Source organism: Nyctereutes procyonoides, unplaced genomic scaffold (genome assembly GCF_905146905.1).
Source record: "Nyctereutes procyonoides isolate TBG_1078 unplaced genomic scaffold, NYPRO_anot_genome, whole genome shotgun sequence".
In the NCBI taxonomy this organism is placed as follows: Eukaryota; Metazoa; Chordata; class Mammalia; order Carnivora; family Canidae; genus Nyctereutes; species Nyctereutes procyonoides.
In genome coordinates this window covers 52,654,744-52,675,333 of record NW_026575135.1, presented here as the reverse complement: position 1 = coordinate 52,675,333, position 20,590 = coordinate 52,654,744, and the positions used below count along the sequence as shown (strand labels likewise).

Below are 20,590 nucleotides of genomic sequence, written 5' to 3'. Positions count from 1 at the left end.
TCTAGGTCCAAGGCCACATTGGATTAAAAGATGATGACAGGCGTCATGAATACACAATACTTGTGATGTGCCCGGCACGTGCTGAGGAGTTTCTGTGTAGCCTCTCATTTACTTTCCTCCACAGAGCAGGTGGTACTGCCAAGAGCCCCATTTCACAGCAAAGGAAGTGGTCCAGAGAAGTGGAGTGATGTGCCCCAAGTCACACAGCCTGGACGTCACAGTGCCAGGCTGCAGCCCAAGTTCCCACCAGGAGCCTATAGGGACTGCCAGCACAGGGTGGGCATTTGCAAAATCTGTACAAAGCCTCAATGGATCAGAAGGATTTGGTGGATATGTTCAATCGGCATGAAGCAGAACGGAACCCCAACCTGCTCACACCGGCGGGCCCCCGGCCTCCCCAGCTCCCTCCACATCATCCCTCACTGAGGCGGTTTTCATGGTGGTTGTTTTTCCCTTGCATGAAATGAGAAATGCTGTTTGAATAACCGATGGTGAGGGAGGCTGGGCACACTCTGAGGCAGAAAGAAAAACCTTTAGAAAAATATAATTTGGGGGATATTGGAAACCAGAGAATGGAACATCAGTCTATAAAATTCAACACGGCCAATAAAGCTGGAGCAACTGGTCAAGTGTTTTAGCGCTCATGAGGGTGGGGGGATCAGCAGGCAGGGGGCTGGGCAGGGCTTTTAGACCAGGGGCTTTTTTCCTGGCCTCATTTCCACAATGCGCCTCTTGATTTCTGAAGCACCTCGTTGTGAACATCATAGAATGGCCACAAACGTGTCCAAGACTATTCCCATCACCGGAAAAATTCAACCTACTAGAGTCTTGCCTGCTCCTGGATTCATCCCTCTTGTACCCTCACTGCCACAGCCCATACATGAGGGTGGAGCCCTCCACTCTGGAAGCCCAGGTCCAAGTGTCTCTGATGCTCCTTTCCATCACTGCTGCAGGTACTTGGTGGGTTCTGTCCCAACCCTTCATTTCCCCTCCTTGTCCTACCCCAAAGATCTGCCTTGATTTTGCCCTCCAAGGGGCCCCCCTCTAAAGTCAGGGGGGTCTCTGAAGGTGGATACACACAAATCATTGAAATGCTGCTGTTACCATTTGGCTAAGGCTCCAAGCCTTCCTCTTCCTCTACTGCCTTCACACATTCAACCTGTAGACTCAGCTCCCAGGCCATTTCTCAAAAGGGCATTAGAAGGTCCATCCCCAAACCCAAAAGCATTGAGGCAAGGAGGCATTCTCCTACCTTTAAGGAAACAGTCCTTGCTGTGGACAATGAGGATCTTCTTTTCCAGCAGGCAAGCTGCACGGTGGAGCTCGCAGTGGTTCTCATAAAATCTCCCATCAGAGCCACACACGGGCATGTAGCTGGGCCTGCATGCCTCCAGGCACCGGCATTCGGGCTCCCCGGTCTCTCTGCTGAGCATGCACCTGCTTCCACGGCTGCAGAACTTCTTCCCACAGGAGGCTGGCAGCCCATCATGGCCAGAAAGTCCTGCCAAACACACAAACACAGAGGGTGAGCTATAAGCATTCAGTGGTAGGGGTCGAAGGCTTCCTTTGTGGTTCCATTTGCTGACACAGCCAAGGCCTTGGGGGCTTAGGGTACCCAAAAGACTCTCTGTCCTAATGACAGGAGGTGGCCAGGGGTGCCAAAAGCAGCACCCTACTGTACAGGGTTCAGGTTTTATGCCTGGCTCACACCAAATATCTCAGGCACAACCCCTGTCCATCCTGGGAGGGAAGCATAAACAGGGGACCACATGGAGGTAGTAAAGTGCCAAAGGACCCTGCTGAATGAGAGGAGGATGGCTTGCCAAAGGCAGAGGCTTGAGCCATGGCTCCCATAACCGCACTGGAGGGACAGACCTGATGGGAGGAGGAGTTTTGTACAGGGGTGGGGTGGGGAGGGTAAGGATACCAAGTGTGATTCCAGGAGACAGAGAACACCAAGCTGAGGAAGTTTGTTCAGATACGTTTGGCCATAGGGAGCCATTGCAGAGTCTAGGGAGTCAGTGTGGGGTATGAAGGGAGAAAGTGGTACTCTAAGTGCTCAGGATGGGGGCAACCACAGCAGGGAGGCTTGAGCTTGACCTTTTTCTCTGGGGAAAATGTGGTTCTCCAGGATACACACCACCCACGGTGGGACCAGTAGCCTTTCTCTATCTACTGCCCAGCCCTATCTAGCACAAAGCAGGAAGCTACAGCCATGGTAGGAAGGCTGAGACCCTGGGAATGGCTGCTGCCACATTGCTGGGTACCCCTGCACCCAACACGTGCACAATTGTGTGAAGCAGTGGTGCCCAGAGCTCACACACCCTAGCAGGCCGGGTAGGCGAGAGAACGTCTTATTGCTAGAAGGGCCCACATACACAAAAGGCCAAACAAGCACCCCAAAACAACATTCCACTCTACCAGAGGAGTCCAGAAAATGAGATGATAACCACGCAGCATTAATGGCAGCAAACACAAGTTGAGAATAAGAAAGGGTTATCAAAATACAAATTAATTAAAACATGAATTCAGGTTTTATGGCCACAAGAGTCTTTGCTTTCGAGTTTTAATTTTATCTTCTTCAAAATACTCAGCGAGATGGAATGACCTGGGTGGTCAACACTGAACCTTCAGCCCCAGGTCTGATCTCAATGGGATTAAAATGTCTGAAGGGGAAAAAACAACCTTCTTTTTCTTGTTTTTGGTTAAGCCCGCTTTTCATCATTCTAGATTTGAAAGGAAAAAAATCAGTTATCGATAGATTAACTGCTTGATTCAATAATTCATTTAAATTCTTCCAGCCTTGGCAAGCTAAGAAATATTGACTTTTTCTTGAATCATAATAAACTAGAAGGTCAAAATATGTCTGAGCAGTGTAAAAGTGCAGATCCTAAGCAGGCATGTGAATCTCCTTTATCCACTTGGCTGATGCTCACATGTCACAGTGGAGGTTTGGCGGCATTCATCAGCTCCAGCGCACATCTTCCTGTCAAGGTTGACAGGCGGAGGGGAGACGAGGGCTCTTGGCAGTGGGAGGCCGTGGGCTGGAGCCCCTCCACCCACGGTGTTGATAGCTGCTGTGCCACAGAGTGTGTTTGATTAGCATGACTCCCCTGGGTAGCTGCAAAATGGGTTACCCTGGAAAGTGCTGGCGGCTACTGGAAGAAACTAATACAGCTCTAAAAATACCAGCCTTTGTTTCTTTCCCAAGACGGCCAGAACACAAAGCACTGCCGTTGTATCACTGTTTTAATAAACTTCTTGTATGATGGCAAGGGCACCCACTCATCGCTGCAGTTTGAAGAAGCAGAGCCAAAGTTTCTGAGTCTCTGGCCTCTCAGTTCCTGCTTCAGGGTATATGCCCTGGCTACGCTGCCCAGACTGTGCTCATTTTCCAGCTAACTCAGCTCCAAGTGCTCACTGGCAGCTCAAGTCCGAGCACCCCTCCTCTGAATTCCCTTCCTGAGAATGTCTGCCCCACTGTTTGGATGACAGAGGCCCTAGAGGTATGGGCCTCACATAGCCCTGGACACTCAGGCTTCAGGAAACACAGTCGTTTTAAAAGCTGACCTCTTCAACTCTGATTTGGTGCCCCTGCTCAAATGTCAGTTAAGAGGCTGAGACAGGGAAGGTAGTGGGAGCCCCGTGTCCCCATAGGGGGACCTTTTGAGGGGTACATCTCCTCTTGCTTCCTCTGGGCGTGGGGGCAGGAGGGAAGCTGGAAGGATAGAGACACAAAAGGGAGACAAAGATCCATGGAGGTGGGCCTGTGAGGTAAAGGAGACTGGAATCTGGAGTGGGAGAGTGGACTCCAGTGGACCAGCCTGGGCAGTTCAAGCAAAGCCAGCTCGCAGCTTTGCGGGCAGAGTGGAGGTTGGGGGCATAACCCTCTCCATCTAACCCCTTCTCCCCTCAAATAACAGCAGGTCCCCATTTCAGTGAGTGCCTCTGAAGACCACCACTGGACAACCGTGCCTCCAGTACCCGTGTCTGAGTAACTCACAGATGTTATGGAGGCCCCCTCATATACAGGCTGTGCTCTGAGCAGTCAGTGCTAAGAAAACACTCGGGCCAATCCGTGCTCACAGAAGTTGTCAAGAACACTCAGGTTCTCTCTGACATAGAAACGGGCTGTTGTCAAATATTTGATTCTTAATTACTTGTAATTAAGACAAAAGTAGCCGAACAGCCGTGCACCTGCTTTTCTCAGCCTGTGGCCAGCAGGGCAGGGATGAGCTGAGAGCACTCTGCACAGGAGTGAGCCAGAACCCCATCCCCAGGCACAGAGACACGGATCAAGCAGTGGGTTCCTTGCTAAACAGGGCCCTTGTCACCACTTCCTCCTTGTTATTAAAACAGAATGAATTCCCCAGTCCTAGCAGGACGATGATAAAACAGTAATGGGAAAGGTAACCAAGTGAGACCGTCAGCAACTGCCTACAGTATTTATGAAGATGACCATGATGCATGAAAAAGATATAATATGCTTAATTTATAGTCATAAAGAAAGTCATTTACCCAGGTTAGAAACCGATCATCTTACCAAATAAGTGCCTTTTCGACACTAATTAAATTTACTGAACACAGTCAGAAATGGGAATTGTTACATGAAAGTTACAGCACCAGAGAAAAAGTCCATTTGTACCAGTTGGTGCAAGAGATCCCCTCGGTGACTCAGATTGGGATTCTTGATTTGAACTCACAGACCTGGGCTGCCATCACCTTCTAGTTAAGGTGAAGTGGTGCAGCTTAGCGACAGTGGGAGCTGAGCCCGTGGCATCGCACTGAGGGATCAGACGGAGGAGGTGGTCCTTCTTCATTCATTCCTCTGTTGCAGGGGGCCTGTTTTCTCATCACTGACCATAACATGCAGCACTGAAAATTCAGTGATTTTGTTTCCAAACTGACTCAAGTCTCCATAACTGGTTCCCTGGTACAAAGTACATCAGTGAGCACTTCCCTCTTGGGGATGGTGCCGAGTGACACGTGAGGGGAAACACGCTAGTTTTCTACTTTGGGATGCTAACTGCTGCAGGCAGGTTTGCCCAATACAGTGCTTCTGAGAACCTGTCCCTGGCTTGACGACCAAGGAGAGTCCGCTTCTCATTATGTTATCTCTAGAGGGCCCTAGTTCTCGTCCAGCAAAGGCTAGGGCTGAAATCCTTACTACCTTATCCCACACCTCGCCATAAAGCCACAGAGGTGAAGCTTGGCTCTAAGGCAACCGCCCACTCTGCAGGGCCCCAAGCAGGCCAAGAAGAGTGGGACATGGCCAGAGAAGGCGTGGACAGCACCAAAACCCAGCCTCCCTGAACTGACAGCCTCACTGTTGCCTGCTGTGAGCCCCAGCCTGGCACAGCAGTGGTCTCTGGTGTTGGCACACAGAAGGTCCCTTATAGGAACTAAGTGCCCACCCATCAGCAGATACAGCCCTTTACAGATGGATTCAATGTTTTCTTTCTTTTTTTTTTTTGACACTGCAGTTCTAAATATTTTTTTTTATTTTTTTTTTTTTTATTTATGATAGTCACAGAGAGAGAGAGGCAGAGACACAGGCAGACGGAGGAGCAGGCTCCATGCACCGGGAGCCCGATGTGGGATTCGATCCCGGGTCTCCAGGATCTGCCCTGGGCCAAAGGCAGGCGCCAAACCGCTGCGCCACCCAGGGATCCCTCAATGTTTTATTTTCTAAGCAAAAATACCCACCCACTGGGGAACTACAGCACATAGCCCGGGTTATGGTCAGGTTTTTAAGGACCTGACTTGCCTTTGGGAGCCTGCGGTACATACAGAGGTGTGCAGATATGTGGGGTGTGCCATCCAGGAGCTGTAGTTCATGGTCCCTGGACTCCCCACCCCCACCCTCTCTGTAAAACGTGTCCTCCTGGACATAGGCAAGGTGGTCGGGAGACAGTGTTGCATGAACTTTGACTCCCTCATTACAGAGACTGTGAAAACACCTCATATGGAGCTGCAGAACTTGAGTCTGTGCAAGAGCCAGCAGAGACCCAACTCCCCAGCCAGTGCAGTTCCTGGGCCCCACACAGGTGGTAACGGGGGGGGGGCACTTCAGGAGCCCGTGCACCAGCTCTCCATCCATCTGTACAGCCAATTAACAGTCCTGGAGCACCTCCCAGGTGCCTATTCAAGGGGCTGGGGACACAAGGCAGACTAGGATACTGTCCTCAGGGCAGAACACTGCAGTGCAGGGAGACAAACAAGACAGTGAACCGGCAAACAAAAAACAAATATGGGTTGTAGTAAATGCTAGCAAGGAGACACAGGTTGCCACAAGGGGCCAATGCTATTGGACTCAGAGAAGCCTTGTTGAGGAGGTGAGATTTGTCCTGAGACCTGAAAGACATGGGGCAGAGCCATGGGGCAGGGGAGGGGCAGCAGCCTGGGGGCTTGAGCTCAGTTTGCAGAGCATGGGGCTGACACGGGAAGAAGTCTGGCTCACAAAGCCCTGCTCTGAGACAAAGCTTGCCAGGCAGACCTAGTCTGCAGGCAGCCGGGACTGTAGATGCAAAATTGCCACTTTGCCCAACTTTTCCCTTGGGAAAGTGACGTGACTCTGGTTCTCTGGAAGTCTTTGTCAGCCTCTGAGTACTAAGTATTGAAAGGAGGTCTAATAGCCCTGATGTTCAGCACCCTGGCTCCCTTCCTGGCTGAACGGGGCTCATCCTCAAACACTCCCATAGGCCTAAAGGCTCTTGGCAACTTTCCGGGCTGCTGATGGGGAAGAGAGCAGCCTTCCTGGTCATTCACCATGAGCCACCTTGGTGGGAACTGATATACCTTCTGGGTGTCCTGGGTGCTGGGGCTGGGCCAGGTCCACTTCTGCCCTGGAAAAGTCTCATTCACACTCAATGGGAAGAGAATCTATGGTTACTCTTAGGGAGATGAATATTTTAGTAACCGGCAGAGAAGGCAATGTAAAAGTAACTACTATTTATTCAGGGGTGCCATGACTAACACTTTGAACATGGGAACTCATCTAATTCTCTAATCCTCACAACAGGCCTCACACTGAGTGTATCTGTGGCATATATACATGCCCATTCTACAGATTAGGAAATATGAGTCAAGATGTGACTTGCCTGTGCTCAGATAACAAGTAGGTTGTAGGTAGCAGAGCCTAGATTTCAATCAGTCTCACCCAAATCCTTCAGACCTGGGACAATCTGCTCAGCTAGGAATATGTTCCTGCCTCAAGGAACTCATGCCAGGAGAGTCCACACATCCACAGTTTGAGCTTCTCCAATATCAGGATACCTCCAAACATCAGCACGCCTGCCATACAGGATCTCTGCTGCTCATACACCAAGAGCATGCAGCTCAGAGGCCCATTTAGCTCTTTCTCTATGGGGTGGAGGTCTACAGTGCTATACAAGGAAGCCCTGCTTGGGTCTCTGAGCATCACAGACCCAAACCCGCTCCTTATCATGCATGGCACTCTGGCCAGTGGCCCCTTCTCTCTAATGGGATGCCTCTCAGTTTTAGTGCCTTCCTGCCCCCACTTCTCTGGTTTTTCCCACCCCAAGAAATTGTTTAGGTGACTGCTGGGCAGATGTGATTTCCTCTCAGTGACCCCAGAGCAGACCCTAAGCTGAAGCAATTGCATGCTTCTTAAAAGAAAGATTTTGACGAGCTCTGAAAGATGTGCCAAATTTTCTAGGTCTCCACGCTTAACAGAAATATCTGGTTATCCATTGCTGGAAGCTAATGTAACTTGTTATATATATTGCTCACAGACTGTAAACTGAGGTCCAGTAAACTGGCTTTAAATACAAAGCATTTGGAAAGAGCCCAAATGTCCATCGACAAATGAATGGATAAAGTAGACGTGATAGATGTAGATACAGGTATATAGTGGAATATTATTTAGCCATCAAGAAGAATGAAATTTTGCCATTTGCAAGGATGTGGATGGAACTAGAGGGTATTATGCTAAGTGAAATAAGTCAGCTAGAGAAAGACAAACACCATATGATCTCACTCATATGTGGAATTTAGGAAACAAAATAGAAGAGCATAGGGGAAGGGAGGGAAAAGTAAATAAGATAAAAACAGAGAGAGGCAAACCATAAGAGACTCTTAACTCTGGGAAACAAAGAGGGTTGCTGGAGGAGAGGTTGGTGGGGGGATGTGATAACTAGGTGACGGGCATTAAGGAGGGCTTGTGGATGTAATGAGCACTGGGTGTTATTTGATGAATCACTGAATTCTACCTGTGAAACTAATAATACATTATATGTCAATTAAATTGAATTTAAATAAAAAGTTTAATGAAAAACTGAAAACAAACAATTTCATCAAAGTCAGAAATGCCTGGGATGAGGGAAGGGAAGGAAGACTTTCAACCGCCAGCAGGCTCTCAGGTCCGGCCAAGGGGTCTGCATCTAACAGACTGTCAGTTGTTGCATACTCTCCCATGTGTCTGGCAGGGCTTCTGGAGGTGCCCATTTCCAGCCACAGACGAACGCAATGCTAAAGTGTACTTTCCAAAAACTTAAAAGCATGCCTCTCATGAGAATATAAAGTGAGCCTGAGGTGAAGATTTATTTAAGGTGTTAATGAGGGACCTGCATTAATGCAGGAGTGAGAAGCTGGTTCAGGGGTGCCCAGGCATTGCAGACAGAAGGTGGACTGAGCAGGTCAGGTGAGGCACACAGCTGGTGAACGACATACAAAGGCAAGAAGACACAACCTTGGGGCTATTTTTTCCACCAGGAGGAAACGGTTTGTATCTTTACTGGAAAGAAATCTACAAGTTAGTGGGTAACTGCAGAGTAAGGGCCTTCAGATAGCAGCACATAGTGAGATACACAGTGATGCATCCTCTGGCCCAGATCATAAATGACCCTGAGCAGGCCTGTTAAACACACCTGCCCTTTGCCTTATTCACAAGTTTTGGGTATGGTCCCCAATATCACCGAGTGCCTACAGTGACAGATGTCATTTGAAAAGGCTGCCATGGAGCTTCACCTTTCCCCCTACGCTGGACATCTGTCCTTAGAACTTCCAACCTCGCTGAGAGACCCCAGAAGAGAGGACACAAAGCCCCTGGCCACCGAGCTGAGCTTTGCTGTGCTGGAGCACAGCAAGAGCGAGCTGGGTAAGTGTGCATCACCAGATGAAGGGGCCAATCAAACATCAGCCCTGACCCAACACTGCAGTCTGACCCTTGTTAGTTATGTGACCCCTGCCAGGTCCCCTACCCTCTTCTCCCTCTAATTTAAAAACGAAGGTAACAACGGTTGGTTACTTACAGGATTGTTTTGAGGACTAAGTGACATAATTTGTAGAGGTTGGCGCATAGTAGGTGCTCAATTCAGTAAGTCACAGTTTCGACAGAACTGAGAGCCATGAAGCCATCTGCCTTTACTGACGCAAGTGGACACGAGAGCAGGCTTGTGACCATCTTCAGGTGGCCCACCTTCACGAGGAAGTGAGCATCTTTGCCCCAAATAAATACCTTGTACTGACTGGGTTTAAAAGGCAGACTCAAAATAGCAAGCTTCAAAATATCTCAAGGGTATGCTTCCTTTTGGAATTTTCCTTGTACTTGGGGTTTGCTCGGCCCATGTAAACTTTGCCCAGCCTCTGAAATCCCACATTCCCAGGGCTTAGAACTGATCTGTAGCTCAAATTCTGCAGGTTCCAGCTGCACACCCCAGGGCCTCTGACCTGCAAGGCGAGGCTGGAGCCCAGTTTCAAAGATAGCACGAGGCCTGGGCCCTTCTGCCTGTGGAGGGGTCAGACCCACTTACCACGATCAAATCCTGGTATCTTTCTTCCTTCCGGGAGTCCTTTGTGCTATCATGCCACCTCGCTCTCTATTTTGTCTGATAACAGTAGACGGGCCTCACTCACCATTTCGAGAGCATTCTCCCTGAGGCTTCCCATAGGCATATTCCATCTAAGACGGGCTCCCAGGCTATTGGCCAGCACTCAGCACTTCTCACAGCACAAGAATAGCAGGTCACAAAGGAACAACAGGTACTGGGGGCAGGGAGCTAAGCAGCGGAATTCAAGGTCACTTACGCTTTGGGGCTGGAGATGGAGATGGGGGTGTCTCTCGGGTTTCAGGGTGAGGACCAGGTTCTATTTCTTATGTTCAGAGTATAGCACTGGGCTTGACACAGAGCAGCTGCAGGAAATGCCAGGGGGAATGACTGGATCAAGATACTGCCAACACCCAAAATCATTGGCTAGACATCTGAGTCATCAGAAATCAGTGGTTTTAAAGAAGCAGACATGGTGACACTTTGAGTGGACAATGTGGAAAGTACAGGGTGAGAGTCTGAGACCTGGCTTCTATCACAGCAAGTCTCCTTCCTGAGTGAGCCTCAGTTTCCTTCACAGGAGCATGAGGGGCTTCTATAGCGATCTGGTGAGATGTGAAAAACAACCTCACACCTATGAATTTAGATCTATAAGAACCCAAGTTCTGACTTGCATGTCTTTGCTATACTAAAACTACAAGGATCTCTTCCTTTTTGCCTCTGTTTGCCCTATCAAGCTATCTCAACTGGCTTTTGAAGGGTTATTTCAGAGACCTTCTAAAAAAGAGAAGCTGCATGAAAATGTGAAACACAATAGGATTCTTGCCCTTGGGAGAGTTTCTTTTGCAAAAATGGTTTTGTTTTAGAGCACTTCCTCCAAATATATTCCCATCCCTAAGTTCCCGTTCTTTGCCTAAAGCCTCTTCAGCTTGCATCTGTCTTATTCTCTGTCACCAGACCCTTATTTTTTCCTCCTGGTACCAAGCCCTCCTGTCACTTTCTCTGGCTCCTCGGGGCTCCCTGCATCTTCCAGCTGAGGGGGCCAGATGTTGCCGCTCTCGATGGGTCTCCACTCTCTCGCTGATACCTCATTACGTGGGTTCTTTCCTGCTTCTCCACCAACTAATGATTCAAGGCCATGACACCACGGGCTGCTTTCAATTATTTCACAGATTATTGTGGAGACACTCAGCGTGAGGCACCATGGTGCTTCCCAACATTTATACTCCAGACTTATGAGCACGGAGGGTCTGCCACATTCTCCTAGGGCCCTTTACTGGCTGTTTAAGAGCTGCCCCCAGGTCAATACTTTACCTTGCAGATCACTTCTCACAGAGGTGTCTCACAAATAGAATAACATGCTCATCTCCTTGATTATTCTGCTATTTATTTTTTAAATGGAACTCAATTAAAATATCTAATATTAGCACAGAAGAATTTAGTATTATCTAATTGGAAGGGTGTCAATTTCTCTTTTCAAAGATCTGTCCTTTTCTCTCAATGGGATTAGCAGCCATAATATAAAAACAAAGCTTAGTAACAGGATCAAATAGATAATGTCTTTTCTTCTCTTGTCAGCTCCCACCAGCTGGCTTGCCTGAGCCAACCAGCTGCTAAGGCTTCTGACAGGTGAGCACAAAGACTCACGGGAGGCTGGCTTTCTGGGCTGCCTGGTCTACCACTGAGACCAGAGAATAGGCGGCTTCCTCCAGCTCCCCGCAGGAATCCTACTACCTGTCTCCTCCTACAAGAAGACCCCGAGGCTCAGTCACTCCCATATCAGGCACCCATATTTATGGGACCACTATTGCCTTAAGGTCTTTCAGTGTGTGATTTTGAGCTCCAATCAGCAGGCAGTGGGTAATAACCATTTGTGGGAGGGGGCTCAGCCTCCAGAGAGGGGAAGAATGATCAGAACCAGAATAGCCAGAGGAAGAGGATGACAATTCAACAGAGACAACTTGGTATTAAGAACTCTGGGAGAACTGAGAACAGTGCAAAGAGGGGTTTTCAAGAGAATTATGACTTTGGAGCCAAAAAGAAAATCAGAGGAATTTAAGGACAGAATGGTCACTATTGAGACTCAAATTACTGGCTTCCATAATCAAGTACAGGACCTATCTTAAAGTTCAGAGAAAAAATAGAAATAACTGACTGGGTGGCTCAGTCAATTAAGCATGAGACTCTAGATATTTGGCTCTGGTCATGATCTCAGGGTTGTGAGATGGAGCCATGTGTCAGGCTCCGTGCTGGGTATGGAGACTGCTTGGGATTCTCTCTCTCAAAGGAGAAATAAAAAGTCATTCCAAATATGTAGTCATTCCAAATAGAAACTCTATGGAAAAAGGAATAGAGGAAAATTTAAATATGGTGCCTTAAATGGTCAACCACTGTTTCAGCTAAAATCAGGAGCCAGACAGGAACACCTGTCATCACCATTTTTATTCAAAAAGGGAGTATAATAAGACAAGAAAATGAAATAATCAGTAGGAATTTGGAAAAGGCAATGACAACTACATCTTTTTGCTGACCATGTATATGTATACTTAGGAAACAAAGACTCCAGGGACTATATTAAAATCACAAGAGAATTATGATGAGGTGGTTGAACAGATGATAAATATGCCAAAATTAATCATTCTTCTCTTCATTAGCAATAAATAATTAGAAATGGAAACGGGAAAAGGAGTTCACTCATAATAATGGTAAAAACCATAAAATATTTATGAATAAATTTAACAAGAAAGCCATAGGACCAATACAAAATGGCCATAAAATCTTATTGAAGGTCATAAAATAAGATTTGAACAAATGCAAAGGCATTTCTTATTCTTGGGTGGAAAGACATTACCATAAATTTACAGATTTAATGCAACCCTTTTGGAATTGGATGAAATGATCTTAAGAAGTTCATTTGGAAGAGTAAGTGCCCCCTAATAACCAAGAAAAAAAAAAAAAGAAGAGTGAAGGGATTTGTGCCTTAACCTCTACTATCAGAACATCAAACCACAAAGCTGCCACTGCTGTGATCACACCAATGATACTGACCAAGGAAGAGACAAATCAAGGACTGCAGATGAGGCAGTAAAATAGGAGAAGGGATCCAGAAATACATCCCAATATATATTATATATATATATAAATTCAATGTGTGACCAGAGTGTCCACTGCACTGGGAAAATGAGAGGCATCTGACAAATGATGCTGGGGTAACCATGTCTCCACTTGGAATAAAATTACATTGGAACCCTGTTTCACACCACATAAAAGTCAAATTCAAATATAAATGGTTAAATTATTCTTATTAATCTGAGCTATGAGAGAATACTTATGCACTTTGTGGACAGTGTGAGGACTGTGATACGATGAACAATTACATACTCATGGACCCATTTCAAGAAAAAGTATGGTGTTCTCAGTTTCGAATTTCTCCACATCCCTCTCATCTCTACTCAGAGGTAAACATTAGCCTCAATTTTGTGTTTATTATTGCTTTGCTTTTGCTTGTCGTTCGATTTCTATGTAATATGCTGCTTGTTCTACATGTTTCTGAATTTTATATAAATGAATCAATCATACTGTATTGATTTATCTGAGACTTCATTCTTCTGCTCTGACACTCAGTGGCTTCATGCACATCATATGCCTGCAATTCATTCATTTTCCCTTAGGATGTCCACTGTATACACATCTCATTACTCGTGATACTCTAATTAGGTTGTTTACTGCCTTTTTCTATGTTCTTCTTTTACTCTTTTGTTTCCTTATTTCACCTTTCATTTTTTTCCATCTACTCAAAAATTAAATACCCTCCATATAAAGAACCTTAGAACACATAAACACCAAACATTCCTTTTATGACCTGAATACATGACAAGAGTCATGTATTCTTTATTTCTCTTCCATTTTAGGCCTCACATTTTCTTAGTTATGTGTGTCTAAAATATCCATGGTATCCCCATTTTAAAGAACTATTCACACTGTGTAATTAATTTTATGTTTACTGATTTTTCGTCTCAATTCAATAAACATTTTATTCCCCTGCTCTTGGGCTTCCACTGTTCTCAAGATGTCAGCTGACAGTCTTTTATTCCCATGTAGGTAATTTTAGGATTTCTTCGTTCTTCTGCAGCTTCCCTGCGATGTAAGCATGCACGTTTCTTTGCATTGGTTCTGCTTGTAATTCATCGGGTTTCCTATGAGTGAGGATTCTTGTCTTTCATCATTTTGTGAAGACTCACAGTCATCTTCCTTTAAATATTATCTCTGCTCCATTGCTTCTCTCCTTTTTCTTCTCCTCGGGTATTCTGATTAGACCTGTGTTGCAAGTTCTCCTTCTGTCTCAACCTTTCCTACCTCGTTCGCATTTCCCATGTGTCATTTTTCTGTGCTGCACTGTGTGTAATTCTTCCAAATTCATCTTCCCGCTGCTGAATTTCCTCTTTGGCTTTTCTAATCTACTCTTATACTCTCCCATGGAGTGCTTAACTTTGAATTTTTATTTCTAGAGGTTTTATTTAGTTGTTCACAGAGGTGATTGGTCATTTGTATAACCTCTTGATTTTTAATCCCATTTTCAATCTTTTAAAAATATTCGACAGACACATTTTATATGTGTGTCTTTTTGCTCTTTCTGCTGATTCCTACATGGTGCCTTAACCCATGGGGTCTTAAGATTTTTTAAAAAAAATGAGCTCACATTTTCTGTAGGTTTCTCTGAAAGATCTTGAGGCATGGTTCGAAGATGGGCTCATCTTGATTGTGCCAGTTACCCAAGGATTCCATCATTAGAGGTTAAATTAAATATATGCTTGAGATTTTTCAGGTGCTTTGCATCTGCACTATAATTCCTTCTGCAGATCAGCATGTGACTATGCATTATCAGGCATTCTCTCCCACTCTGTCGCCTTGCTACTCTCAACTCGTGCCAAGATTTGTTGCACACTGTCTTTTGCAGTTGCTTGGACAGGTTTCTTTCTCATTTGTCTTTCTACTGCTGATGTAATCCTTAGGTGTCCCTCAAGTGTATGTGGAGTGGAGAAAATCTTCCAGATAGGTCTCCCTTGGAAGGCCCCTGGGATTTGTCCCTGGCATCCTGAATTATACAAGGTGTACAAATGAAAGCTAAAGTTGACCCAACTGGGCAAAGCCCTCCAGGGAAAGCCAGCTGCAGGGCTGTTTCAGCTCTCTGGGTTCCTGATTTCACTTGTCTTTTCAGCCTCTAAGTATGTTCTTACCAGCCCATCAGTGTTTTGAAGGATTTAACAAATATTTATCTGCCATATTGCCAGAGGCAAAAGTCAGATAATGATTTTTTTTAGAAGAGAATGCAACAATTAAAAAGCAGTTGGAGATAAATACAAAGATGTTATATTCAATGCACCACCACTCTGCAACTTCGGGGCGTGAGTGAGAAGAGTTTCTGTAGCAGAAGAAACTTAGGAAAGGCTGGGGTCACTGACAGGGGGCCTATTTTAATTTTTCTGAGTTCACCTGCAGGTTTAAAGCAAATTTAAACTGTCCCATCAGCAGGACTTAAACAATAAGGAGAAGTCTAGTACTGGGGTGCCGTGGAGATAAAGAGGAAACAGGTGTCATGAATAACTTGTACCCTATCTTCTACAATGAAACCTGGAGTAGGAGACTCTCAGTAGCACGGTTTTTGGCAATAGACAGATGTGGCTGCTTACAAATACAATGTCATTCACTGACCCCTTTTGGACCACTTCTGATAAAAGAAACGGAAAAGACCGAGCTGAGTTTGAACTACCTTCTGAGTAAGCAATGCCTTGCTTGAAGAAGGCACAGCCAGTGTGGGTCTCCGGCCTATGATGCCACCAGACCTCTACAAGCCTGTTTTTGACTAGTCCCGTCCTCCTGAGGCAGTAGCACTGCAAAGTAGGGCTTGACGCTCATGGACGTCTGTCTACCTGAAGCCAGGGTAGGAATCATTCTGTAATAAGGACTGGCTCGATGTTAGTTATGGTGACAGAATTACACAGAACTAAAAATCAAAATACCCTTCGAAACAAGTCATGTTAAACAAGACAAAATTATTTTTCATTCTTGACAAAAAGCACACTTATCATCTCAACTCTAAACATGCCAGAATGACTTCTCACTTTTTATTCCATGGAAAGTAAATTCTAATGATAGCTTAGTGACAAAAATTCATAGTTCACATGGGCGCCTGGGTGGTTCAGTGGTTGAGCATCTGCCTTTGGCTCAGCTCGTGATCCTGGGGTCCTGGGATCAAGTCCCGCATTGGGCTCCCAGGATGGAGCCTGCTTCTCCCTCTGTCTATGTCTCTGCTTCTCCCTCTGTGTCTGTCATGAATAAATAAATAGAATCCTAAAAAAAAAAAAATCATCATTCACAGAAAGGCACCACAATACAGTGGTGACCAAGTTGGGGTCAGGCCCTCAAAAGGAAGGGTACCAAAGGGATGTGGCCTCCTTGGCTCTGGTAGGTATTGCAGCTGGGTGGTGGCAAGGTGGGACTAGGGTCCACAAAGGAAGGTGACTGAGGGAGACAGCAGCCCGGTGGGGGTCAGAAGGTTAGCTTATGTATAGGGAGATCTAGTAACAAATAAATACACTGAGGATATTGGGAGCTGGGTTTCTCACTGAAGAAGAGAGCTGCAAAAATTGAAAGGAAGCTAGAATGAATCCTATGGATGTAGTGGCAGTGTAGGTACTGATGTGCTGAATCATGGTTTTCAGCATGTATATGTACATACATACATTTCCTATGTCTCTTCTTTGAGAGTTTCTGGGAGCAGCAAAATTCTAGGAGTAAGGAACACATTTGACTTTCATTTCTAAATGTGATTCACCACTCAAGGGAAACAAGGCTCTTTTGTTTGTGGCAGGGAAAGAATAAGAAGAGGCCCAAATATCTTTTTGTGCCAAAAAGTAAGGAAGCCCTCAAAAAAATCATGGGGCATATCAAAGGACACAGAAGCCAGTTCAAAGAAGCTCTCACTGGCCAAATCTATAACACTCTGAGCCTGAAAATAAATAATGATAGTAACAGAGAATATCCTAAAGAGAAATTCACAAACCTACACTGATTTTTGAAAAGAGCAAACAGGGAAGAGAAAATTATTTCTTTTAGAATTTCAACTAATAAATGTAGAAGAAATAATGAATGATTTTAGAAAATTTTCATTCAGGCAAAAAAAAATCAATAACTTCTAAAATTAGTGGGTGAAAGGGGAGTAACAGGATATTTGCAGTTTAAGATATCTCATTACAAAACATTCACTATTTTCAAAGGAAAACAGAGCAACTCTACAGTGGAGAAAGCTGGGAGATACTACATTCAAGTGATCAAGGTTAATATTAGCAGTGATGTCGGGACAAGTTGCCATCAATTCCTACTTGATGGGATAGAGAGGAAGAATTCAGCACATCTTCTTGCCTCAAATTCATAACCTCAATGTACTCACAAGGAAGCATCGGACAAAACCAAATTGAGAGACATTATTAAAATGACTGGTCTATAATCTTTAAAAATGTTAAAGATATGAAGAGCAAGAAGGACAGAAGAATTGTTCTGAATTGAAGCAAGCAGGCTGAGGATGGATAATAAGTGTCGTGTAATTTGGTTTGAATTCTCTTACTTAAAAAAAAAACCCACTATGATTAGGATAGTTGGCAAAATGCAAATGGGCTTTTTGGGTGAAAAATATATGAGAATTCTTTGTACTATTCCTGTAATTTTCCAGTGATATGGGAAATATTGGGGAAAAATAGGACATCTAAAATTTCATACACAGAATTCTACCTCTCTCAAGGATATAGAAGTTCGCAGAAGATTGTTGCTCCTGTTATAACAACCAGGAAACACCAGATGAAATAAAATTCATACTTTTTTTTAAAGCCATGGGGTAGAAAAAGGAATATGTATTTAAGCTAAACTCAAGAAGAACATGTCTTTAATAAAACTGAAATACATAATACCTGAAATAAAGGATTTACCAAATAGACTTTATTAAGGATAAGCTGACTGGACACAGCAGGAAATGGGATGAATAAATTAAGACACGGTAATAATAGAAAAAGCCTAGACTGAAAGAAACATAGAGACAAAAATATTGAACAGATGATTAGAGAACTGTGGGATAGGACCCACATAGGTATAACTGGAGTTTTACAAGGAGAGGAGAGAAAGAATGAGGTGGAAGGAATACTTGAAAAGATACTGGTTAAAAACCTACAAAACTTACAGACATCAATCCAATATCCAAGAAGGTAGGTGAATTCCAAGTAAAATAAATACAAAGGAAACCACAAAGGCAAATCATCACGAAATTACTAAAAACCAAATGTAACAAGAAAACATAACAAGTAGCCAGAGGAAAAAAGATACATCACCTTCAAGAAAACAACAGTAACAGTGATGCTTTACTTCTCATCAGAAGTGATGGAAGCCAAAAGACAATGAACAAAGCTTCCAGTTCAAGAAAGAAGAAAGAATACCAAAAAGAAGTAGAGGGAAGAAAAGTAAAGGTAAGACAAAAATCATCACAAGAGAAAACATTTCCATCAGTACTGTATGAGGATTCTGGTTCCCCCATGTCCTTGTCAACACTTGCTATGATCAGTGTTAAGTTTTAGCCATTTGAAGAGATGTGTAATAGTATATCCTTGTGTTTTAAACCTACATTTCCCAATGACTAATGATTGTAATCATCTTTTAATATATTTGTTTGCCATCCTTCAGTATTTATTTACCCAAGAGGAATGAAAGCCTATGTACACAAAAGGGCATAAATATAAAACATTCAGATGAGCTTTATTCTTAATAGGCTCCAAATGGAAACAAACTTTATGTGCATCAAGAGGAATGAATATGTACACTGTGATATACTCAACCAATGAAAATATTACTCAGCCATAAAAAGTACCTGATTTACTAATGATGTGGACAAAACTCTGAAATGCGAGAGGAGTGAAAGAAGCCAGAACCAAAAGATCCCTTCTGTATAGTTCCACTTACATGAAGTTCTGACCACTAATCTATCCATAGTGGTCAGAACTAGAACAGTGATGGCCTCTGTGTGTGGAAGGGTCGGCTGGAAAGGGACCTGAGGTCACTTTCTAGAATGATAGAAAAGTTTCACATCTTGATTTGAGTGACAGTGTATACATTTGTCAAAAATCATTCACAAAGATCTAGGGATTTTACTGTATGTAAATTATGCTTCAACTAAAAAAAAAATCCATATTCAGGTTGTACTTTTTTTCCCCCAGGACAACACTTGAGATTAAATGATCACAAATGGAATTTTAAATATCTTTATATTCCATCTGATTCTCACCTAGTAATCCAGGGCTTGCCTCCCATACAGGTTGGATAGAGGGGCTCTGGTCCATTCTAGGCACCAAGAGGCTGGTGGGGCCCCACAGAAAGGGCTCCTCTGCAAGTTCCTTGGTAGACTGTATGATTGCAAATCAGTGTTGCCACACCAACAGGAGCAGCATCAACAGGAACCAGGCAGTGACCAAGAGCTGCTCACACTGCAGAGGTACTGTTTGGATGCACTCCACCAGGCATCTCAGGGCGGGTCACGGTGGGGTCTGTCCTTGCCCCAGGCTGACAGCACCATGGGACCAACAGTGGGGGGCCTCTCACTCATCTCAAGGAAGCCTGGTGCAGAGGGTGCCAACCTGAGGGGGAGGCCCGTCTGCAGTTGGGGTGGGTCAGTGGGCCCATGAGGAGGGGAGGCTGGGGCACCATGGTTTCATTCTGCAGTGGGTCCTATGAATTCTGTAGCCAGTCCTGCAATTTTCCTGCCACCTCTCTGTTTCCTGTGGCAGGACCCAGGCCTATGGTGCATGAACAGTGTCTCGTCTCCCTGTTTGCAGAGCTCTTCATCTGCTCTCCTGGTGTACTCTGTAGGAGATGGTCATGACTTCAACTCCTAGGGACCCTGGCAAGATGGCCCCAGAGGTGAAGGCATTTCTGACACCTTAGCACTCTCTTCAGAAAAGATTCCTAAATGCTATTCTTGGGGGGATCGCAAGTGAGGCTATCTGGTCATCTTGAATGACAGCTCACAGGACACAGGGCTGGGTAGAAGGTGCAGCAAAGTGGATGTTATTCTTTCTTCTTTTATTTTTTTAAAGTATTTTTAATTTATTTATTCATGAGAGTCCAGAGAGAGAGGCAGAGACATAGTCAAGGGAGGGGCTCCCTGCGGGGAGCTGGATGCAGGACTCGATCCCAGGACCCCAGGATCATGACCTGAGCCAAAGGCTCAACCACTGAGACATCCAGGTACACAGCATTATTCTTTCTCATTCATTCATTCATTCATCATCATTCATTCAATCATTCCAATTTCTCCTGACCACTATTGCACACTAAGCCCTCTGGCACGTACCAGAGATAGCAGTAACCAAAACACAGAAAATCCCTGCCTGAATGGAGCTTCAATTTGAGTGGAGGAGACACACAGGAAGTGATGCTGCTGTGAAGAAAAAGAGAAGAGAGAAAGTGGATGAGGAGTGAAGGGTGACGGGCTCTTTGGATAAGGTGGTCAGGGCCTTGGAGGAGGGAGCCTTTCAGCAGAGACTTGTAAGGGAATGCGCCAGAGAGGTTCTGAGGACAGAAGTCCCTGAGGCAGGATGGATTTGGTGTTTTCAAGGAAGAGCGGGAAGAGGCCCTGAAGCAGCAGCAAGGGAGCAAGGTGGGACAGAGCCTACAGGGCCTGTGGGGAGCTCAGACTGTGCACTGACAGGTTGCTGGAGGGTTCTGAGCAGGATAGTGATACAGCTTGATTTCTGTTTCCAAGA

At 45.1% G+C, this 20,590-nt stretch overlaps 1 protein-coding gene across 2 annotated transcripts in view; it reads right to left on the bottom strand.

Annotated features, from left to right (window-relative positions):
• The window catches only part of FSTL4 (follistatin like 4), a 399,727-nt gene that overhangs the window by 203,662 nt on the left and 175,475 nt on the right, over positions 1–20,590 (bottom strand). For both annotated transcript variants that reach the window (XM_055302728.1, XM_055302729.1), the window contains exon 4: positions 1,253–1,501. In XM_055302728.1, the coding sequence (XP_055158703.1) occupies positions 1,253–1,501 (249 nt within the window). The remainder of the gene's footprint in view (positions 1–1,252; positions 1,502–20,590) is intronic.